The sequence below is a fragment of the Epinephelus fuscoguttatus genome, linkage group LG19 (assembly GCF_011397635.1).
Source record: "Epinephelus fuscoguttatus linkage group LG19, E.fuscoguttatus.final_Chr_v1".
Classification (NCBI taxonomy): Eukaryota; Metazoa; Chordata; class Actinopteri; order Perciformes; family Serranidae; genus Epinephelus; species Epinephelus fuscoguttatus.
In genome coordinates, this window is record NC_064770.1 from 37,311,914 (window position 1) to 37,333,491 (window position 21,578).

Genomic DNA, 21,578 nt, shown 5'->3' on the forward strand with positions numbered 1-21,578 from the left:
CTGTTAGGATAAACACAAACAATAAACACCAGAGAGGAAAATAGGGTAGGCTACTCACTAACGTCACAGCAGGCGTAACACCGCTAAATATTCCGTTATCTGTTCAGTTTGTGTTATAAATATTAAAGGGGTGAAATAAGGGTCAGCAGGGTGCCGTGTATTTAAAAAATATGTCACACTGGCTAATTAATGACAAGTCAAACTAAGTTTCCAGATCCATCCTCTGCACCGGAGGCTGCTCCGTCCACCGGCTGCACCGACGGTGTGATATTCACCACGCGCTCCCTATCTCTGTCCTCGCGCTCAGTCATAACAACTTGAACGTTACCTGGTGTTCGTCCGCGAAGCAGCAGTTAGATCCTGTTCACCGAGCTGCAGTCCGATGTGTCCCCCTGACGCGTCTCTGTGCGCAACTAGCGGCTCCACACGACTGGATGAGATGCAGGCATGTATCGGGGCTCCGGTCTGCACCACAGCCACAGTGCTGCTGCTGCTGCTACCTCTACACTGGGGCCCCTCCTAACCAGAGCAGATTTGACCGCTGCTGCTGCTCCCGCCTACGATGGACTGTGCTCACATAGAGAGTGACCATGCAGATCAATACTCCACACCGTGACACAGCCCGGGGTGACTCACCTGAGCAGATAAGTGACAGCTGACGCCTGTCATGAGCTCCCTCAACCCCCTGAAATAACCACACTGTCAGGGGTTTTATCAGGACATCATGCGCTAAATGCTTTGTCAAATCTATCCCACAAATATCTATGCATCGCACACACCCACTGGATGCAGCCTATAGACAATTGGGCTTTCACTTTGCGGTCATTCCCTCGCCCTCCCCATCATTGGCTGCCAGAAACCAACCCTCCAATTTGCAAACCAATGACATGCGTGCAGAAAATGATCGATATTGCAACTGTTGCTTTGCCTGCATTGCCAAGTGAGTTCCAAAATAAGTTGCCTTATCAACATTCTAGCACCTTCTGATAGCTCAGTGACAAATTAAGAAAATGAAAATAGTGTGGTGTGGTTTGATACAGTGGCAGTCACTGTATTAAAGGGACAGTTCAGATTTTTTTTGAAGTGGGGTTGTATGAGGTACTTACCCATAGTTTAAGTGTACACTATATTTGGAATATTTTCACTGCTTTACTCTAATGTCATACAGTGATTTTCAATGGGGAAATGAAGGCGTTACGTTGCTCTCCTAAAAGCCAGACTCCATTGATAAAAACAGTGATTTCAAATTATGACACACAGGAGGTGCTGGTCTGCCACTGCCTTAAACAGTTATATTGCTTGTGTTATTGTGTGACGTTTAGGTTTAAAACGTTTAAGTCAGAATCACCAAAGTCACACAATAACACAAGCAAACTAACTGATCCACCAACAGCTCCCAGTTTCAGAGCGCTAAAATTACTAATTTGTCAATGGAGTTTGGTGGCTTTGATGACAGAGCAGATGGGAACTAACGCTGTTAAAGCATGGGCATATACTGCATTAAAGGGATAGTTCAGGTTTTTTTTTTAAAGGATAACTTCGGTATTTTTCAACCTGGGCCCTATTTCCCCATGTGTATGTGTGCGTATGATTCATAGGTGCAACTCATTCAATCAATCAATCAATCAATCAATCAATTTTATTTATAAAGCCCAATATCACAAATCACAATTTGCCTCACAGGGCTTTACAGCATACGACATCCCTCTGTCTTTATGACCCTCACAGCAGATCAGGAAAAACTCCCCAAAAAACCCTTTAATGGGGAAAAAAAACGATAGAAACCTCAGGCAGAGCAACTGAGGAGGGATCCCTCTTCCAGGACGGACAGACGTGCAATAGATGTCGTACAGAACAGATCAGCATGATACATTAACAGTAATCCGTATGACACAATGAGACAGAGAGAGAGAGAGAGACAGAGAGAGGTCCCCCGGCAGACTAGGCCTAAGTCAGCCTAACTAGGGGCTGGTACAGGACAAGCCTGAGCCAGCCCTAACTATAAGCTTTATCAAAGAGGAATGTCTTAAGTCTAGTCTTAAATGTGGAGACGGTGTCTGCCTCCCGGACCGTAACAGGAAGATGATTCCACAGGAGAGGAGCCTGATAGCTGAAGGCTCTGGCTCCTGATCTACTTTTGGAGACTTTAGGGACCACGAGTAACCCTGCGTTCTCAGAGCGCAGTGTTCCGGTGGGATAATAAGGCACTATGAGCTCTCTAAGACATGACGGAGCCTGACCATTTAGAGCTTTATAAGTTAACAGTAGGATTTTAAATTCAATTCTGGATTTTACAGGGAGCCAGTGCAGAGAAGCTAAAACAGGAGAAATATGATCATGTTTCTTAGTTCCTGTTAGTACACGTGCTGCTGCATTCTGAATTAGCTGGAGAGTTTTTAAGGACTTACTAGAGCTACCTGATAATAGAGAGTTACAGTAATCCAGCCTTGAGGTAACAAAAGCGTGGACCAATTTTTCTGCATCTTTTCGGGTCAGGATAGGCCTAATTTTCGCAATATTACGCAGATGAAAAAATGCAGTCCGTGAGGTGTGTTTTAAATGAGAATTAAAAGACAAATCTTGATCAAATATTACTCCGAGGTTTCTTACGGTAGTGCTAGAGGCCAGAGCAATGCCATCTAGAGAAACTGTCATCAGATAAAGAGTCTCTGAGTTGTTTGGGGCCAAGAACAATAACTTCAGTTTTGTCTGAATTTAACATCAGGAAATTGGTGCTCATCCAGGTTTTTATGTCTTTAAGGCAGTTATGGTGTTTAGTTAATTGATTACTTTCTTCTGGCTTCATTGATAAATACAACTGAGTATCATCCGCATAACAATGGAAATTTATAGAGTGATTTCTAATGATGTTACCTAAAGGAAGCATATATAGAGTAAATAGGATTGGTCCGAGCACAGAACCTTGTGGAACTCCAAAACAAACAACCAATTCTAAAATTGGTTCAGTATTGAGGGAGGCGGATGCAGCCGGGAGCCACGAAACAAGCTAAAACGGTAACGGGGGCAAATGCGTCCCGTATAAGTTTGCGCATTAAAAGTGCTTTTTTTCGCCACTGACCAGTTCAGATCACCAGTGCTATCTCCGTAAATGCCGGCTGCATCCACCTCCCTCAGTACTGAACCAATTTTAGAACGAGTTGTACCTATGAATCATACGCACACACACACATGGGGAAATAGGGCCCAGGTTGAAAAATACCGAAGTTATCCTTTTAGTGGGGTTGTGTGAGGTGCTTATCCATAGTCAAGAGTATTACATGCAGTAAATGTACGTCAGCATGCCCACAGTTTGGAGAAGCAGGCTGTTGTCTGATATGGAAGCTAAGCAATGTACTGCTGTGGATGGGGACCAGCAAAAAATATATATATATATTTTAGCCACCCAAAAACTATTTATCAGTTTAAGTGTACACTATATTTAGAATATTTTCATTGCTTTACCTTGATGTCTTACAGTGATTTACAATGGGAAAATGAAGCCATCACGTTGTTCTCTTCAAAGCCAGACTCCATTGATAAAAACAGTGATTTAAAATCATGGAACACAGGAAGTGCTGGTCTACCACTGCCTTGAACAGTTATATTGTTTGTGTTATTGTGTGACTTTTAGGTTTAAAAGAGTTAAGTCAGAGGCACCAAAGTCACCTCTAACTAGTAGTAACACTAACTAACTAACTAACTGATCGACCCTGCAGCTCCTGGTTTCATTAAGCTAAAATTACTGTTTTTGTCAATAGAGTTTGGTGGCTTTGATGACAGAGCAGATAGGGAACTAAAGCTGTTAATGCTCCAACACTTTCAAAGGGCATATACGGTATTAAATTGATAGTTCAGTTTTTTTGAAGTGGGGTTGTATGAGGTGCTTATCCATAGTCAGGAGTATTACATGCAGTAAATGTACGTCAGCATGCCCCCAGTTTGGAGAAGCAGACAGGAGTGCGACATGGAAGCTTCACGATGTACAGCTGTAGAGGCGGCTCAGCAACCAAACATATTTTAGCCACCTAAAAAAAAATTCAGTATCAGCTTAAGACAGCCTGTTGCACCCGGGAAACCATTTTGACTTAAGTTCCCAATCTATGCTCTTGTCAAAGCCACCTGACTCCACTGACGAAACAGTACATTTGGCCTTGTTAGGTGGTTAAAATATGTTCTGTTGCCGACCCCTCCACAGCAGCACCTTGTTTAGCTCCCTTGTTGGACGCCAGCCTGCCTCTCCAAACTGGGGGCATGCTGATTAACATTTACTGTATGTAATATACTGTCTATTTTAGGTACCACATACACTCGCACTTCAAAAAATCTGAACTCTCCCTTTAACACGCCATCATTCCCCTTCTCCTGCTGTAAACTGAAACACCCCCTTCTGGTGTCTGAAAGCCACAACAGCAGCATTTTAGCAGCTCAAAACTCACACAATCAAACATCACCCTACCACAGACACAGCTTTGGGTTTCACAGTGGCATTTTATTACAAATGGAAAGATGTCATATGGAGGCAGGAGAAGCATGTGTCATTAAATAGCTTCCATATGAAAGGCTGGGAAAATGCTGCCAAGTTTTACATCAAATACAAGAAAGGCATTGTGTGTTGTGGTTATGTACAGTCTGTTAGTGGAGGAGGATTCAGCGTCCTCCCCTCCAGGCTCCTCCACCCCTCTTCTTCATCCCTCCTTTACCTCCTCCTCCTCCTCCTCCTCCTCCTCCTCCTCCTCCTTTAACTTTCTTCCTCACTCCGCTTGCTTGTTCTGTGTCATCCTCGTCTCCATCTCCTCCTTTGGGCCTTTTCCTTTTCTCACCTTGCTCTTTCATTTCCTGAGGAAGATAAGACAGTTTTTTTTCTCAACTAAAGATTACTGGGCAGACTTTTTTTACTGTACATTCATATTTCTTCAAACCAGTGCGTCACAGCGCTTTTTTCCTAAAAAAAACATCCACTACATCCACACCAAAACATTTTAGTTTTAAATGTAAATGGAGACCCTTGAAAACACTACTCATCCCATTTTAGTTTGAAAACTCCAGGGTTGTATTTTAGTCTGAAGACTCAGGAACAGAGACTTGAAAACAAGGACGCAGACAACCATGTTCACTTCGCCAGTGAGTCTTTTGACTTGACATGTCACAACATGAAAGGACATTCAAGTTATTTAGACAGAAAAGAACACCTTTTCGCCACAGGTTGCTTCAAACAGTATGTTTTTGTATTTACATTTTATATGTTTGAGGTAATAAAATAAAGTGTTTGGACTCACCAGTCGGGCAAATCTCTGGGCCTCGCTCACCCTCTCCACCAACATCATCACTTCATCTTCCTGGGTGGGGAAGGCTGGAAGTTTCTTCCCAATCAGGCTTTCGATTCGCTGGAAAAGCTCCACATCATACCTGAGATAAGAGAACATATCAGTTTACTGCAGTCATTTACTTTTATTTTTAAGAGCATTATCGACAAAACATTAGAAAGGCGGTGAGAGACATGACAGACAGCACATAGACGTTATAAAGACGTTAAAAATGAAGTGTGGCCACTGATGAGAAACAGGCAGTTCTTACTGAGTGACAAAAGTGATGGACTTCCCAGATCGTCCTGCTCTGGCTGTTCGTCCCACTCTGTGGATGTAGTCCTGTGAGGGCAGACAGATCCAAAGATCCATTCAAATCAAATCAAACTAATGAAATCATCAGTGTTGAACGTCAGCACCAAGGTACCTTGGAGTGAGTGGGGATATCGTAGTTGATGACACAGTCGACATGAGGAATGTCCAGTCCTCTGGACGCCACGTCAGTCGCCAGCAGCACGGAGCGAGACTTTGACTTAAACTTGTTGAGCGCTCCGAGACGTTTGTTCTGACCAACAGAGGGAGGAAAATCCAGAGAGTGAGTAAGGCATGAAACAGACGGCAAAAGAGACACTGCAGAGACGCGCTGATGGAAATACAGTTTGTGAGAGTGTCCCGATCATGATTACAGTAAACTTACAAAACAATACAGAATAATTTGGCAGTATCCGTGTGTGTGTGTGTGTGTGTGTGTGTGTGTGTGTGTGTGTGCACCACTCTGTGTTTGAGATTTTTCTTTTTCTTGCTGTACAGCACAACACCAGAAGAGGGTGCTGTTCTCCCACATGAGCAACATGTTTCTGAACTATGTTGTTAACTTCATCCATGAACAGAAGATCTTAACTTCACAACCCTCTTTCCATCTTTTTTTTTTGTTGTATTTAAGTTGTGTTGAAGTGTTGAAGTGTTTTGCTCTAATGAACAACAAAAAAATGTGAAATGACATGTTTTTTGTTTGTTTCTAATCTCCATTCTTACTTTATCTAACACAAGAATTCAAACATATATGTTTTGAAATTATAATTATTTACTTTCACTTTTTTGTTCATCTTTCATTGCAATTTGTTTTTAGCTTTCATGCACTGTTGTGTTCATTTCATACCTAAAACTAATCGACACACAGGCTGAAAAAGGATGAACGCCTAACTCACACTACATGACTTTAGCCCTGATTTTTCCTCTTGCCATGAGTTTTTGGAGCTCTGCGACAACTGCCCCACATCAGCAGTTTGGTGCCCTAGCGCTATGTGTGAACTGTTCAAAGATGCACGGCTCACTGATGCTTTGTAGACACTCCCCTGCTATCTCACAAGCTTACTTCGGGACCTGTCAGCGAGCTACAGCCAATGAGAGCGCAAGACAGCGGCTGAGAGGAAACCTGGCAGAGGAGTGGCCTTTAACAATAGGACCTTTACTCTACTTGTTGCATTTGCAACACAAACCACAGTTATTGTTGCATCTAGAGGCAACAGGCTCTAGCAGGCCAACAACAACAACAAAAACTCCTGGCTCATGCATGTTACTATGACATCTCCAGTGTCACTTTTTGTGCGTGTTTTTGGAGACCAGTCAGAACTAACAACTGCTCCGAACATGGCTTATCTGCTTATGGTAACATGCTGACACTGATGTGACAGTGACCATGATCTGTAGATGTTTATAAATGTTAAACACAAACTTTTCATTGCATAAAAAAGAAAAAGAATTACATGCTACATTTTGGCACCTAGAATTCACTTCATCATGTCTTACAAAATATCTTTTCCTCACAGTGCATTTACATAAGGCTGCATTTTCATACCATCTGAGTACGTCAAGCCTCAAATATCACCTCACCACAAAGCATTTAGCAGTGAACCTGCAGGTCCGAGCTGGCACAACCTCTGATGCTAGCGTTAGCAGCCAGCTTTGTCAAGCCACACTCAACAAGGCGTTCAAACTGAGTCAGTCTACCTGTGACCAACTAACTCCCTTGCTACATGTATTGCGATGGGCTGCAGACCAGTTTCGGTGGTAGAGGACAGGGGGACAAAGGTGTCCAGAATCCAACAGCTGAATCATTTGAACTGACTTTTTTTTGCATTTACCATGTAAATAATTAGATTAATTTTTGCAATCGCTTGACAGCCCTAAAAATAATATATACTTTTTTTATGCAGTAGAAACTGAGGTTTTTAATCGAGCTGGTTTATGTAGGGTCAGGCCTGATTTTTTGGATCAGAGCTCTCGCGGAAATCATATCAAACGACCAAAATCTTTTCAGATGGAGGTCCTTGAAGGGAGATCCAATCAGACGGGTGTTCGTGAGGCAATGTGTATCAATTTACAGGTCTCTGACATGACAAAGGTTGAGAGCCACTGCTCTACAGACTGTCAGCAAACAGCAAGAAATCCTATTATAAGAATTTTGTCATTTTGACTTAAAAATGCCTGACAGGATTTATCAGCGATCAAACTTGTTTTAATTTCTGTCAGCTGACTGATTAATTCAACAACTTGTCGTCTCAGCTCTAAAAAAGAGGGAACACTTTTTAAATGACTTTTACTGTATGCTGCAGGCCGTGCAGTGAACTCTGCACCAGTGCTGGTTACTGCACTGTAACGACAGGCCTTATGAATGTTTGGCAGAAGAGAGAAGACTCAGCATCAGCAACATTATTATGTTTTATCAAATACAAAGAGAAGCAGAGCAACACTGTCCCTCTGTTGTCAAACCATGACAGGTCAGAGTATAACATGATCATAAAGACTCATGGATAGGGACGAATGTTTGCACCTTTAACACAAACTGGATTCATGTGAGCGTGAGGAAAAAGCTGTGTGTGTGTTCGTCTGCAGCTCTACCTGACTCATCTGGCCATGAAGAGGGATAGCCGTGATGCCAAGGTTCCTTAACAACAGCGCCACCCGCTGGGCATTATTACATGTGCTGCAGAAAATCATAAAAGAGTTGCCAGCCAGTTCATTCAGGATGGACACCAGGTAACAGTCCTGCCGAGATACACAAACACAAGCCCAAAATGCTGTTAGAAACCCCAGTATACTACATATGAATACCATTATAAAGTGATGGTGGTACTGAGAGGGTGACAGCTTGCAGCATGTGGTTTCAGACATTAAAACATGGAGGGAGAATGTGCTGTACCTTGTACTTCGATGGTATGAAGATGTAATATTGCTGCAGTTTGTCTACTGTAGAGTATTTGGTGGAGACGGCACACTTCACAGGATCTTTCAGAGCTGCTCTCTGTAGTTTCTGGACCTGGAACCAAACCAAAGCATATCAGCGCAGGAGGAAAATGTGCAGCTCTGCATGTGGTGGAATGCTTGTTAGTTTTACTGGTAAACCTGCAGCACGAGATGCCAGTAACACGGAACAAAGCAGGAGCAGAAACATGTCACATGCTGCATCGGTGAGGCCTGATTAAAAGACTTCTCAGTGTTGACCTACCTTTTTGGTCATGGTGGCAGAGAACAAGAAGGTACGTCTTTCTCTTGGAATCACCTTCAAGATTTTATCCACCTGGCAAAAGAGAGAAAATGTTCCTTACAGTGTCGCACGTTGAATTATTTTTGTTGCAATGTTTACAGTTAAATGAAGAGAACATTCAGGGTTTCCATCAGGTAGCCTGCTTAGTCTAAGCTGAACCCCCGTCTGGAGGACGCATCGATGGGGCATTACAGTGGGGTGGCTCAGTTCATCATATTCTCAGAGAATGGTTCATATGATGTTCTACCAAAAATGCATGCACAAAAGTTCTGACCACACTGTCAGAAACAGACTCCATGAGGGTGGCATGAGGGCCCCACGTCCTCTAGTGGGACCTGTGCTCACAGCCCAGCACTGTACAGCTCGACTGGTATTCACCAGAGAACACCAGAAGTGGCAGGTCCACTATCGGCACACCGTTCTCTCCACAGATGAGAGCAGGTTCACACTGAGCACATGTGACGGCGTGCAAGAGTCTGGAGACACCGTGGTGAATGTTAAGCTGCCTGTGACATCATCCAGCACGACTGGTTTGGTGGTGGGTCAGTGATGGTCTGGGGAGGCAGATCCTTGGAGGGTCACACAGACCTCCATGTCATAGCTAACAGTACCCTGACTGCTGTTAGGTACCAGGATGAAATCCTCAGAGCGATTGTCAGATGTTACACTGGTGCAGAGGGCCCTGGGTTCCTCCTGGTGCAGAGGGCCCTGGGTGTGTCCTGGTGCAGAGGGCCCTGGGTTCCTCCTGGTGCAGAGGGCCCTGGGTTCCTCCTGGTGCAGAGGGCCCTGGGTTCCTCCTGGTGCAGAGGGCCCTGGGTTCCTCCTGGTGCAGAGGGCCCTGGGTTCCTCCTGGTGCAGTGGGCCCTGGGTTCCTCCTGGTGCAGAGGGCCCTGGGTTCCTCCTGGTGCAGTGGGCCCTGGGTTCCTCCTGGTGCAGAGGGCCCTGGGTTCCTCCTGGTGCAGTGGGCCCTGGGTTCCTCCTGGTGCAGAGGGCCCTGGGTTCCTCCTGGTGCAGAGGGCCCTGGGTTCCTCCTGGTGCAGAGGGCCCTGGGTTCCTCCTGGTGCAGAGGGCCCTGGGTTCCTCCTGGTGCAGTGGGCCCTGGGTTCCTCCTGGTGCAGAGGGCCCTGGGTGTGTCCTGGTGCAGAGGGTCCTGGGTTCATCCTGGTGCAGAGGGTCCTGGGTTCCTCCTGGTGCAGAGGGCCCTGGGTTCCTCCTGGTGCAGAGGGCCCTGGGTTCCTCCTGGTGCAGTGGGCCCTGGGTTCCTCCTGGTGCAGAGGGCCCTGGGTTCCTCCTGGTGCAGAGGGCCCTGGGTGTGTCCTGGTGCAGCGGGCCCTGGGTTCCCTGGTTTGATGCCATTGACTGGCCCTCTCGTTTCCCCAGACTTAAATCCAAGTGAGCACCTATGGGACGTTATGTATCGGTGCATCTGACATTGTCAAGTACCACCACAGACTATCCAGCAGCTCACTGATGCCTTGATCCAGGTCTGGGAGGAGATCCCCCAGGACATCATCCGCCAACTCATCAGGAGCATGCCCAGACCTTGCTGGGAGGTCATACCTGTGATTTCGATTTTTTACGTTGATTTTTGATTCTGAATCCAGCCCTCAGTGGGCTGATGATTTTGGTTCCCACTGACTGTTGTTACATCGTAGACACAAACTGCCGCACTGGAATCATTAAGTCAGAGTTTCGTTGTACCCACCTCAGTCTCAAAGTCCATGTTGAGGATTCTGTCTGCTTCGTCCATGACCAGGTACTTCAGCGCTCGTAGGGAGAAGCCCTTTGTGTTCTCCATGTGGTCTATCAACCGACCGGGTGTGGCTGTAAACACATTTCATTCACTTCATCACATCAATCATAAAACCAAAGGCTGCTTAAACTGCTGTATTAGAGACATATACAGAAGACAACCATCACATCTGCTCAGCACAAAAACTCACACAGAGAAGAACTGACAGATGATGTGCTGCAGTTTATGACATGTGTTTAACTTGTGGTCTTACCAATAACGATGTGAGGTTTTTTAGCCAACACCAAGGACTGGGACATCATATCGATCCCTCCAACTATTACAGCTGCAACAGAAAAGAAAATTGGTCCAGAACCACAGAAAGTCATCTGCATCACTTCAAACCAGTAAAACTTTAATCAACACTCACCACACTTGACACCGATGCTGGAGCCCAGGGCCTCGAACTGCTCAGAGATCTGAAACGCCAGCTCCCTGGTGGGGGTGAGGACAAGGGTGTGGAGCCTCTGAGGCGAGGCCAGCAGCGACTGCAGGATGGGCAGAGCGAAGGCGCCCGTCTTTCCTGAACCAGTCTCTGCCAGGCCAATGACATCCTTCCCTGCAGTTCAGGAAGAAGACGGGCGTCACTGAAGTTACGTGAGCAGTGGAGAAAGTCACTATGTACAATTTATATATATTTATGCCTGATTTAGATTTTAAAAATCTATACAAATAATAATAATAATAATCACTACAAAGTTCTAGTGCACCACAAAGCCTCATTGACGGGGGTCTAACAAAAACAACAAAAACTTAACTGACATGTGCGAAGACATTTCCAGCTGCCTCTCTATCAGCGCCTCTAAATCTGTGCTAAATGTATGCTCTTGCGTCTATTTTGCAAGTGATGGTGTTTGTGGTGCATTTTGTGGTTGGTGTTGGACGGTGGTGGCATGTTGGTGTGAGTCACTTATCACGATGAGAAAATCAACTCTCCAGTCTGCAAACTCTTCTCCTGCTACTCCTGCTACTCCTGCTGTGTGGCCAGGTCGAGGTTTTCAAGTGATATACACACGTGGACAAAATTGTTGGTACCCTTCAGTTAAAGAGAAAAACCCACAATGGTCACTGAAATAACTTGAAACTGACAAAAGTAATAATAAATAAAAATTTACTGAAAATCACCTAATGAAAATCAGACATTGTTTTAGAATTGTGGTTCAACAGAATAATTTGAAAAAACAAACTAATGAAACTGGCCTGGACAAAAATGATGGTACCCTTGACTTAATATTTTGTTGCACAAACTTTTGAGGCAATCACCGCCATCAGGCGATTTCTGTAACTCTCAATGAGACTTCTGCACCTGTCGACAGGTATTTCGGCCCACTCCTCATGATCAGGGCTCACAGAAGGCCACTTCAGAATAGTCCAATGTTTTGTTCTCAGCCATTCTTGGGTGTTTTTAGCTGTGTGTTTTGGGTCATTATCCTGTTGAAGGACCTATGACCTGTAACTGAGACCAAGCTCTCTGACACTGGGCGGCACGTTTCACTCCAGAATGCCTTGATAGTCTTGAGATTTCATTGCACCTTGCACAGATTCAAGACACCCTGTGCCAGATACAGCAAAGCAGCCCCAGAACATCTCTCAGCCTCCTCCATGTTTCACAGTTGGTACCATGTTCTTTTCTTTGTATGCTTCATTTTTGTATCTTTGAACAAAGAGCTGGTGTGACATGTCAAAAAGCTCCAGTTTTGTCTCTTCTGTCCAAAGGACATTCTCCCAGAAGCTTTGTGGTTTGTCAGTATGCATTTTGGCAAATTCCAGTCTTGCTTTTTTATGATTTGCTTTCAACAGTGGTGTCCTCCTCGTCGTCTCCCATTCAGTCCACTTTGGCTCAAACAGCGACGGATGGTGCGATCTGACACTGATGTACCTTGACCTTGGAGTTCACCTCTAATCTCTTTGGAGGTTGTTCTGGGCTCTTTCGTTACCATTCGTATTATCCGTCTCTTCAATTTGTCATCAACTTTCCTCTTGCAGCCACGTCCAGGGAGGTTGGCTACAGTCCCGTGGACCTTAAACCTCTGAATAACATGTGCAACTGTACTCACAGGAACATCAAGCTGCTTGGAGATGGTCTTATAGCCTTTACCTTTAACATGCTTGTCTATAGTTTTCTTTCTAATCTCCTGCGACAACTCTCTCCTTAGCTTTCTGTGGTCCATGTTCAGTGTGGTACACACCATGATACCAAACAGCACAGTGACTACTTTTCACCCTTTAAATAGGCAGACTGACTGATTACAAGTTTGAAGACACCTGTGGTGCTAATTAAAGGACACACCTTAGTTTAACATGTCCCTATGATCAAATTATTTTCAATCTTCTCTAGAGGTACCATCATTTTTGTTCATCATTTTTGTTTCATTTGTTTCAGTTTGTTTTTTTAAATTATGCTGTTGAACCACAATCCTAAAGCAATGTCTGATTTTCATTAGTTAATTTTCAGTACATTTTTATTTATTATTACTTTTGTCAGTTTCAAGTTATTTCAGTGACCACTGTGGGTTTTTCTTTCTTTAACAGAAGGGTACCAACAATTTTGTCCACATGTGTATGTCAGTAAACATCAGGAAAAGATGGAGAAGAATGAGCACCAGCTGAGCTAACATCCTGCTCCCATTGTACGTGTGTTGAGTAATAAACCTGACGACCTCTCAGTTTCCAACCAGTATCAGGAACTGTAATATCCTTTGATTCACTGAAACTCCTGGATGGCACCATTCAACCAGTGAGCTGACAGAGCAGAGGACTCTGGGAGAGAAGGACAGGAGGCGTGTGCTTTACACTGAACAACAAGTGGTGTGTCGGTAGGAACGTGAGATGATGTCCTGTTCCTGCTGTGGATCACTGCTATACACTTTTCAAAGGAGCAGAGAAGAGCTGCTGTCCATGTTCAGGAGTAGCAACTATGCAGTCAACCTAATGAGGTCAAGATATATAAACACACTACAAGACATGACCCAGTGACGCAAGAGACGGCGCCAATCAGAGCAGGGAGCAAGTTCCAGGACACCAACATTGACGTCCTTCATGACATCAATAAATTCACTGAAGCCCCTTTTATACCGCCAGATTTTCGGCGAATGTTGGGCCGTTTTGCCGGCAAGCTGCAAGCGTTGAGACATACAGAGCCGGATTGGCGAGTTGATCCGAGGTGCCCAATTTTCTGCCTCGTAGGGTAGACATATTGGTGGAACCTTTTAGTTTAAACAGATTGAGGTGGCCTTCCACAACGGGAGGGGCTGTTGATGACTTGTGGGAGGGGCTGTTGATGACTTGTGGGAGGGGCTGTTGATGACTTGTGGGAGGAGCTGTTGATGACTTGTGGGAGGAGCTGTTGATGACTTGTTGGAGGGGCTGTTGATGACTTGTTGGAGGAGCTGTTGATGACTTGTGGGAGGAGCTGTTGATGACGCCACACGTGCGAGCCACTGGCGGTGGATAAACAGGAAACAGCTGATAGCAGGAATTAGCGAGCAGCTAGTAGCAAGAGGGAAACACAAACCTGACAAACACTGTAAAGATGAGCAACTGGGGAGACAAGGAATTGCGCGCCCTCCTTGTCCTCGCAAACGAAGAGGCCATTAACTGTCAGATGACGGGGACGGTGAAGAACGGGCCGACTTACGAGAGAATCGCCGAAGGACTGACCAGCCGCGGCTTCCCTCCCACGTCACTGTTTACGTCACATGCTGAGCTGCACGTTTTGTTACTTGCTCACGCCCCCCATTGCCCCGAAAAAGGCACATTCTGTATAAACAGAAGTAGGTAGGCGGCATTTTGCTGCACTCCCCGATTTTGTTTTTATACTGCCGATGCTGAAAAAAGACTGATTGGGCTTTCCTGCAAATTTGCACAACTCCTCTTTAAAAAGGGCTAGAGTCACAAGTAGGTTCCAGGACACCACCACTGACACCCTTGATGACATCAATGAATTCACTGAGTCTGTAGGTGCGTTCCGGATCAAATACCTTTTCTTTTTACTTTAAGAAGTTACTGCAGCTGTCCTTAAAAAGCACACATTGTTGCATGCAGTATGCACTACTGTCTCATGGCATTACACCCTGAACTTTGACCCTGTTGCTTTTATATCTGTTACCTTGGAAATAAAACAAACGCCGCTTTCAGAGTTCTGCAGAGACGGAGATCAGCCCTGAGAGCTCTGCTGTTGTTACTTTGCTGTTTAAACATAAAGTTATAACTGCACAGATTGTAGATTCTGACATACTTTATTTGCAATAATGAAATTACATCTGCACTTCTCTGTCATTGATATTTTTATAGTTATGTCCTTTTGGTGTTTGTAATATTTATGATTATTTTGTTGACTTAATCAATTAACCAACATCTCTCAGGAATGTTTCCAGCACTTGTTGAATCTGTGGGTCCAACCTGGCACTAGCATGGTGTACCTAATAAAGTGGCCGGTGAGTATATTATGCTCTGTAACGCACTTTGACTTGCTCTGACGTATGAAATGTGCTACACAAATGCAGCTGCCTTACCTTGCCACTGTAACATTTGATGAGCTGTATAGAAAGTAGTGTGACTGTGATGATCGCTCACCTTGCAGGGCCACAGGAATGGCTTCTATCTGGATCTTTGTTGGACTCTTCCATCCCAGCTGATCACAAGCCTCACACAGGACCTCAGTGACACCCTGTGAAGAAGAGAAAACACCGAGAGTAGATCTTTAAAAGCTGCTGGTTCTGTCTTGCTGCCAAATTAAACCCGTTCTGTAAACGTCGTCAGACACCGGGCAGATTTGAGACGATGAAAGTACAGATGGAGCTAGCTTAGCTTAACCTGCTAATAGCAGCTTGTTTATGTCGCTAACATGGCGTCTCTTCTTCGCCGTGAGATAAACCTACCAGATCTTTGAAGCTCTTCACTGCCTCGTCGTTTTCGCCGCTGTTAGACTGACTGTTATCATCACCACTGTCCGAATCCTCGAGTGGTTCATCTGTGTTTGGCTTCACGTTTTCCTCACTGCTGTCCGCCATGTTTCTCTCCCCAACGTGTCGTCAGCTCCGGACTGCGCAGATGCGGAAACGAGTCCGAGCTTCAGCGACGAAAGCTTGGGAATTGTAGTCCTTGTTTGTTGGCATGTGCTGAGAAAACCGAAACTTTAACAACAAAAAAGATATTCAGTCACTAATGTCGCAAAAATGTGATATTAAAATTTAAAATTAAATAATAAAAAATAGATTAAATCAAATCAAGTTTATTTACCAACCAAAGTGCTGTACAAAAAAAGACACATATATTTATTTATTTAAAAAAAAAACAAAAACAAAAAAACTGGAATATATAAAATTGAAATAGGCACAAAAAATTATACACAAATATAAAACAGAATAACACCAGTAAGAACAATTATTTACATAAAAATACTATACAATACTAAAATATTAAAACCACTCAGACAGATATTATACATATAGGCTAGGGAGAGAAAAAAAATGCATCAGGAAATTTAAACAGCTGACTGGCGGACTACAGAAAAATCTTTTCACAGACAGAAAACATCCTGACACATTTTTTTTATATAGATATAATTCATTTGTTCATGTGTTTGTTATGTTGTCTCCAATACTACACCAGTGATTCTCAAAAGGGGTACACATACCCACCGAGTACTTTGGAGTACTGCAGGGTACTCCAAAATTCAGTCATACATAATCCCGAAATAAAGTTTAAATTTAAGTTATAATATCAATAAAAAATATAAAGGTAAGTTCCAAAACCACATTTTCTAGATACTGTATAACTCCTAGTTTAAATTAAATCATTAACCATCTCAACAAACGCATTCATGTAATTGGATGTTGGGAAGGTTACTTTCTAAATGTAATAGGTTACAGATAACTAGTTACCCTGTTTTAAATGTTATGTGATGTAACTACTTAAATTACTTAAAGTAATGTTATTCTAACAAATGTTCTAAACTGTGCAATAAAGCTGAAAAATGTAGGGATGCACGATAATATCGGCACGTCATCGGTATCGGCTGATATCGGCTTTCAAATGAACCATCAGAACCGGCCATGGCATTATATAAAAAGACATAATAGTCATTAAAACAACATAACAACCAATAAAAAAAGTACATACATAAATTTACTAATAAAAATAAATAAAAATCATTATTATTATTATTATTATTAGTGCCCCTCCGGATTGGGAGAGTTTCTGCCTCAGGCGATGGAGTTCAAGTATCTCGGGGTCTTGTTCAGGAGTGAAGGTAGAATGGAGCGTGAGATGGATGGTGGTTTGGTGCGGCTTCTGCAGTGATGTAGGTGCTGCACCAGACTGTCGTGGTGAAGAGGGAGCTGAGCCAGAAGGCAAAGCTTTCTACTGGTCCATCTACGTCCCAACCCTCACCTATGCTCATGAGCTCTGGGTAGTGACCGAAAGAATGAGAGCGCAGATGCAAGCGGCCAAAATGAGTTTCCCCCGTGGGGTGTCTGGGCTCAGCCTTAGAGATAGGGGGAGGAGCTCGGACATCTGGAGGGAGCTCGGAGTGGAGCCGCTGCTCCTTCGCGTTGAGGTAGTTCAACATCTGATCAGGATCCTCCTGGGCGCCTCCTGTTAGAGGTGTTCTGGGCACGTCCCACTGGTAGGAGGCCCCGGGGCAGACCCAGAACACACTGGAGGGATTACATATCTCATCTGGCCTGGGAACACCTTGGGGTCCTCCAGGAGGAGCTGGAAAGTGTTGCTGGGGAGAGGGACGTCTGGGGTGCTTTGCTTGGCCTGCTGCCCCCGTGACAAAGCCCTGGATAAGCGGATGAAAATGGATGGATGTAATTTAACTACATCTTTTCCCTCAGTGACTGTAATCTATTACATCTGTAACGCTACATAAATGCGATCATGTTTACTTGATGACAAAAATTGGTTTGCCTTAAATTTCGTGACGGATTCTGAACATCTGAAACATTCAAGTGTTTTGCACTTAGTAAATCAGACGCTGGTGTTGTTCCTCTTCTTGCAGGCTTTTTATCTGCATATAAATGTTTTGCGTTGGTTAGAGGGTACTTGGCTGAAAACATATTTCAAAGGCGGTAGGTACATTATTGAATACAGTTTGAGACCACCAGCACACCACACTGAGACATGAGGTAAAAAGTATTTATTTAGCTGCTGATCAAACAGTTTCAGATGTGTAACTTTGTCAGAACATTCCACAATCCTTAATTCTGATGTCCAACATGTTTAGGAGACCACCAATAAAATAACAATCATACAAAATGCCTTTTCTGGTCCTGGAAAATCACAAATAGTTGGCTGGAAGAAAAACACAGTTGTAGGAAAAATAAAAAAACATACTGGAGGACAAAAAGCACTCTGTAGTTTCTGGCATTTGTTTTTTCATTGCAGAGAATAGTGTTCTTTTAGAGAGTTGCCTTCAAATAGCAATTTCTTGAGTACATCAAATTCCCACTCTTCAATAAAACAAATAATAATCCAGATGAAATGATGATGAGCCTGGTGAGACCAGTGCTGAGTGTCGCAGCCTTTCGTTGGTTTACTAAAGAGAAACTGATCTAGCTGACTGCCTCGAGGACAGCTACGGCTATAACTGCACAGGAAACACAGAAAACAAATACACTCCTTTTGTTCAGAGCGCCCCGCTGAACATCCGCTCCGACTGCCCTCCTGAGTCTCAGAGGAGTCCCTCCATCTCTCTCATAAAGGCTTCATACACCTGGTCCTTAGTCTTCATGTTGGGCTGAGACACAGCACCCATCTGGGCTGGGTTGACCAGGCCCATGGGAGCAGCTGCTGCCTGCTGTTTCTGCCCCTGTCCCCCTCCCATGCCTTCATCTCCCCTCCTTCCTCCAACACCACCGCCTGCTTTCTCCAGAGGCCCAGGCGCCGCCCCGGGCATTGCTCCGCTCTTGTCCCTACGCACCCTCAGCGCGGTGGGCACAAAGCGGGTGACCTCTGCCTTTGGATTGATAATCTGAGGTTTGGCGGAGATGGTGGCCCCGCCAGAGCCGGCGCCTGCTGCCAGGCTGCCTCCAGCCGCTGCCACCGAGGTGATGTTGGCTCGCTTTTCGATGGTGGCTGCGTGGTGGTGGCCGGGGGGGTTGCTGCCAGGGTTGGGGCCCGTGGAAGCAGCAGCTGTTCCTGGGGGAGGAGGCATCTGCATGACACCCGGTCGCATGGGCATGGCAGGGGGCGGCAGGTTGCTCGGCGGACCATCCTGGTTGGATCCGGAACCTTTTTGTCGCTGCACGATGCTGGGAGGAGCACTGAGCACGTTGGAGTTCAGAGGTGGAGGGAAGAGGGAGAGTGGAGGGGCAAGTGGACGCGGGGGTCCTCCTGCTCGTGGGGGAGGAGGTGGGATACCTGTAGAAAGACACAAGACAGATTTATGTTGATGAGACATGTATGAGACACTACTTTGATTTGAAATATAAAGGATGCTTACACACTATTTTAAATGTCCAGAATATATTCTTACAGTTTGAGCTTCACTGCAGCTGTGCAGCACTGGCATTTAAATAAATATAAATTTCCTGGCAATGCTGTTTGACAAAGAATTCTGTCATGTTTGCTCAGCATGCATTCATGCAAACACGAGAACATATACAACAGCAGATGATATGGCACAACCCTGACGCCTACCTGGTGGTGCCGGGGGTGGTAGTCTGGGAGGGGGTCCTCGTGGTGGGGGGCCTGGTGGGAGGCCGGGAGGGGGACCTGGTGGAGGGCCTGGGGGCCGACCTGGTGGAGGTCCAGGAGGCAGAAGACGAGGCATTGGACCCCTCATGCCTCCAGGTATACCAGGAGGCCTCAAGAATGGAGGAGCGCCTGAGGATAACAGAATGCATCATCTCAGTGATGAACAGTGAACGTGTGGATAACAGCCTGCACATCCTTAAAACAACAGCTTCAGGGATTTATGTTTAACGTTGGAGCCCAGTATTCCAGCTAATAAACACTGCAACTAACCTGGTGGTGGGCCAGGAGGCGGGCCAGATGGTGGACCAGGAGGCCTCATTGGAGGAGCAGGGGGTGGACCCAGAGGCGGAGGTCCAGTCATTGGTGGACCCTGCAAGTGCGGAGGCCCTTGCTGTCCCACTGGCCCAGCAGGAGGAGGCAGGCGCTGATTAGCCATCAGGTGGGGCTGACTCTCCCCTGGTGGTCCCCTGTCCTCGATATCGGAGCTGTCTGATTCATCTGTGTATTCCTCCTCTACCTCTTCTTCTTCCTCCTCTTCAGGCACTGACTGACCTGAAGATTAAAAACATATCATGTCATCAGAAACAGAAATAAGATGTGCTAGATTAGTGGGAATGGAGAAATGACACTGGTATACTACAGTACCTGCCATCCTCAACATCATGGCCTGCAGAGGGGTGATGGCCTTTGTCTTCTTCACCAGCCTCTTCTTTTTCCTCTTTCCTTCACGGGGTGCCTCTGGAGGCATGTCAGCGAAACGTACACTGCGACCTTAGGTAGAAACAAACAAACTCTTATCTGTATTTTTCTCTTCATAAAATGCTTTTAGACTGTTTGTGTGTCGATGAGCCTACACCGAAGCCTGACTACACCTCCCTGACGCACAAGTATGAATCCAGCTTAAGCTGAAGCATTTCTGAAAGACTCACCAGCATGTCTATCGTTTCTGTCTCTATCCTCCTCTCTGTCCCTCTCATCATCCTGTCTGTCCAGACTCATTCTCTGGTCGCCATCACCCCCTTCGTCTCTCTCTTCTTCGCTGTCCTCCTCAGAGTCACTTTCGTCGTCGTCCACGTCGTCACGATCTCTGTCGCTCTCGCTGCCACTGTCCCGATCTCTCCCTAATTCCATCGCAGCATCCTTTTCTAAACCGGGAATGGAAGGCTCTGTTCAGGATTAAAAAAAGAAAGAGTGAATGCAAGCTGCAGAAACATGAGCAGCAACTCATTTATGAAAGCAAAGTCCTATTATTATAAAAAAGTAGAAGTAGCATTCAGAAATGGAGCCATTAAAGAGACAGTTCCTGTGTTACCTGTGTCTGCGCCGTAAGCTCGTCGAGCAGGAATGCCGTACAGTGCAAGGACCTGTGGAGGTGGAGGCCCTGGTGGGGGCCCAGGGGGCTTCTTCCCTGGAGGTAAACGTGGCACGCCTGGGGCTGTTGCCAAAACCGGTCCAGTAGATGAAGACAGAGGTCCTTTACTAAGACACATTAAAACAAAATTCCCTCAGTGTCACAGTAACACTCGGCAGCGTCACATACTGACAGGGTTCCTGCACATTTTTTCATTTCAAAAATTCCATAATTTTCAAGACTCAAAATTCCAGACTTCTTAGTCGATTTTTCAGACCACATCTTAACTTCTTTATTGCCATATCAACATCAGTGTTTTAGAGTGTTTTAGAGCCATGACTAAAGATATCGTCACATTTCTGTCACACTGGTCACCTTTCGTCTGGGACAGCACAAAATGGCACAGTGTATACAGGGCTTTACACAGTGGTTATCATTTTGGCTGCGCTGGCCACCTGCTCCTAACACCATGACAAACACTCTGCTTGTGAGACTTTTTTTTTTAGAAATTCAGAATTTAATATTCAAGAAAACAGACAATAGTCTGGAAACAAATATTTTTCCATATTTCCTTTCCATACTTCTCCAGACCTGGAAATTACTAGAACCAAATCCATACTTTTGACACTGCATAGGAACCTTGTACTGAATTTACCTGTAGAAACCTCTGGTGCACACAGGTTAATACCTACCCAAAAGAGGTGTTCTTCTTCAGTATGGAGGGAGGCTGGGCTCCTGGTAGTGGGATGTCCTGGATGTGGATATTGGAGGGGGCGTGAGGCATATCTGGTAAAGGGATACTGTCGACCTCCACTGACTCTGCATTCTGGAAAACAGGACAAAGCACACGTTATAATACACGGAGAGTTTGACCCGATGGAT

The 21,578-nt window shown here is 45.1% G+C and overlaps 3 protein-coding genes across 7 annotated transcripts in view; all 3 read right to left on the reverse strand.

Annotated features, from left to right (window-relative positions):
- The window catches only part of LOC125879050 (myosin-10-like), a 101,560-nt gene extending 100,993 nt beyond the window's left edge, over positions 1-567 (reverse strand). For 2 of the 4 annotated variants that reach the window (XM_049560646.1, XM_049560645.1), the window contains exon 1: positions 329-565. The gene's annotated coding sequence lies outside the window, so the exon portion shown is untranslated. Of the gene's footprint in view, positions 1-328 lie in introns of all 4 variants that reach the window. The other 2 variants (XM_049560643.1, XM_049560644.1) reach the window with 2 other exon arrangements.
- Positions 568-4,468: 3,901 nt separating this feature from the next.
- ddx47 (DEAD (Asp-Glu-Ala-Asp) box polypeptide 47) lies at positions 4,469-15,681 on the reverse strand. The gene is made up of 12 exons (XM_049560778.1): positions 15,523-15,681; positions 15,218-15,311; positions 11,013-11,201; positions 10,857-10,928; positions 10,556-10,674; positions 8,812-8,883; positions 8,506-8,622; positions 8,205-8,351; positions 5,731-5,868; positions 5,575-5,645; positions 5,277-5,406; positions 4,469-4,836 (listed from the first exon to the last, which is right to left on the reverse strand). Exons 1-12 carry the CDS (start codon positions 15,652-15,654, stop codon positions 4,648-4,650), a joined length of 1,470 nt encoding a protein of 489 aa, XP_049416735.1. The 5' UTR covers positions 15,655-15,681; the 3' UTR covers positions 4,469-4,647.
- Positions 15,682-17,771: 2,090 nt separating this feature from the next.
- The window catches only part of LOC125879075 (WW domain-binding protein 11), a 47,690-nt gene continuing 43,883 nt past the window's right edge, over positions 17,772-21,578 (reverse strand). For both annotated transcript variants that reach the window (XM_049560688.1, XM_049560687.1), the window contains 7 exons: positions 21,389-21,522; positions 20,658-20,824; positions 20,275-20,511; positions 19,991-20,116; positions 19,616-19,897; positions 19,289-19,474; positions 17,772-19,009 (listed from right to left, as the gene is read on the reverse strand). In XM_049560688.1, the coding sequence (XP_049416645.1) occupies positions 18,321-19,009; positions 19,289-19,474; positions 19,616-19,897; positions 19,991-20,116; positions 20,275-20,511; positions 20,658-20,824; positions 21,389-21,522 (1,821 nt within the window). In that variant the 3' untranslated portion in view covers positions 17,772-18,320. The remainder of the gene's footprint in view (positions 19,010-19,288; positions 19,475-19,615; positions 19,898-19,990; positions 20,117-20,274; positions 20,512-20,657; positions 20,825-21,388; positions 21,523-21,578) is intronic.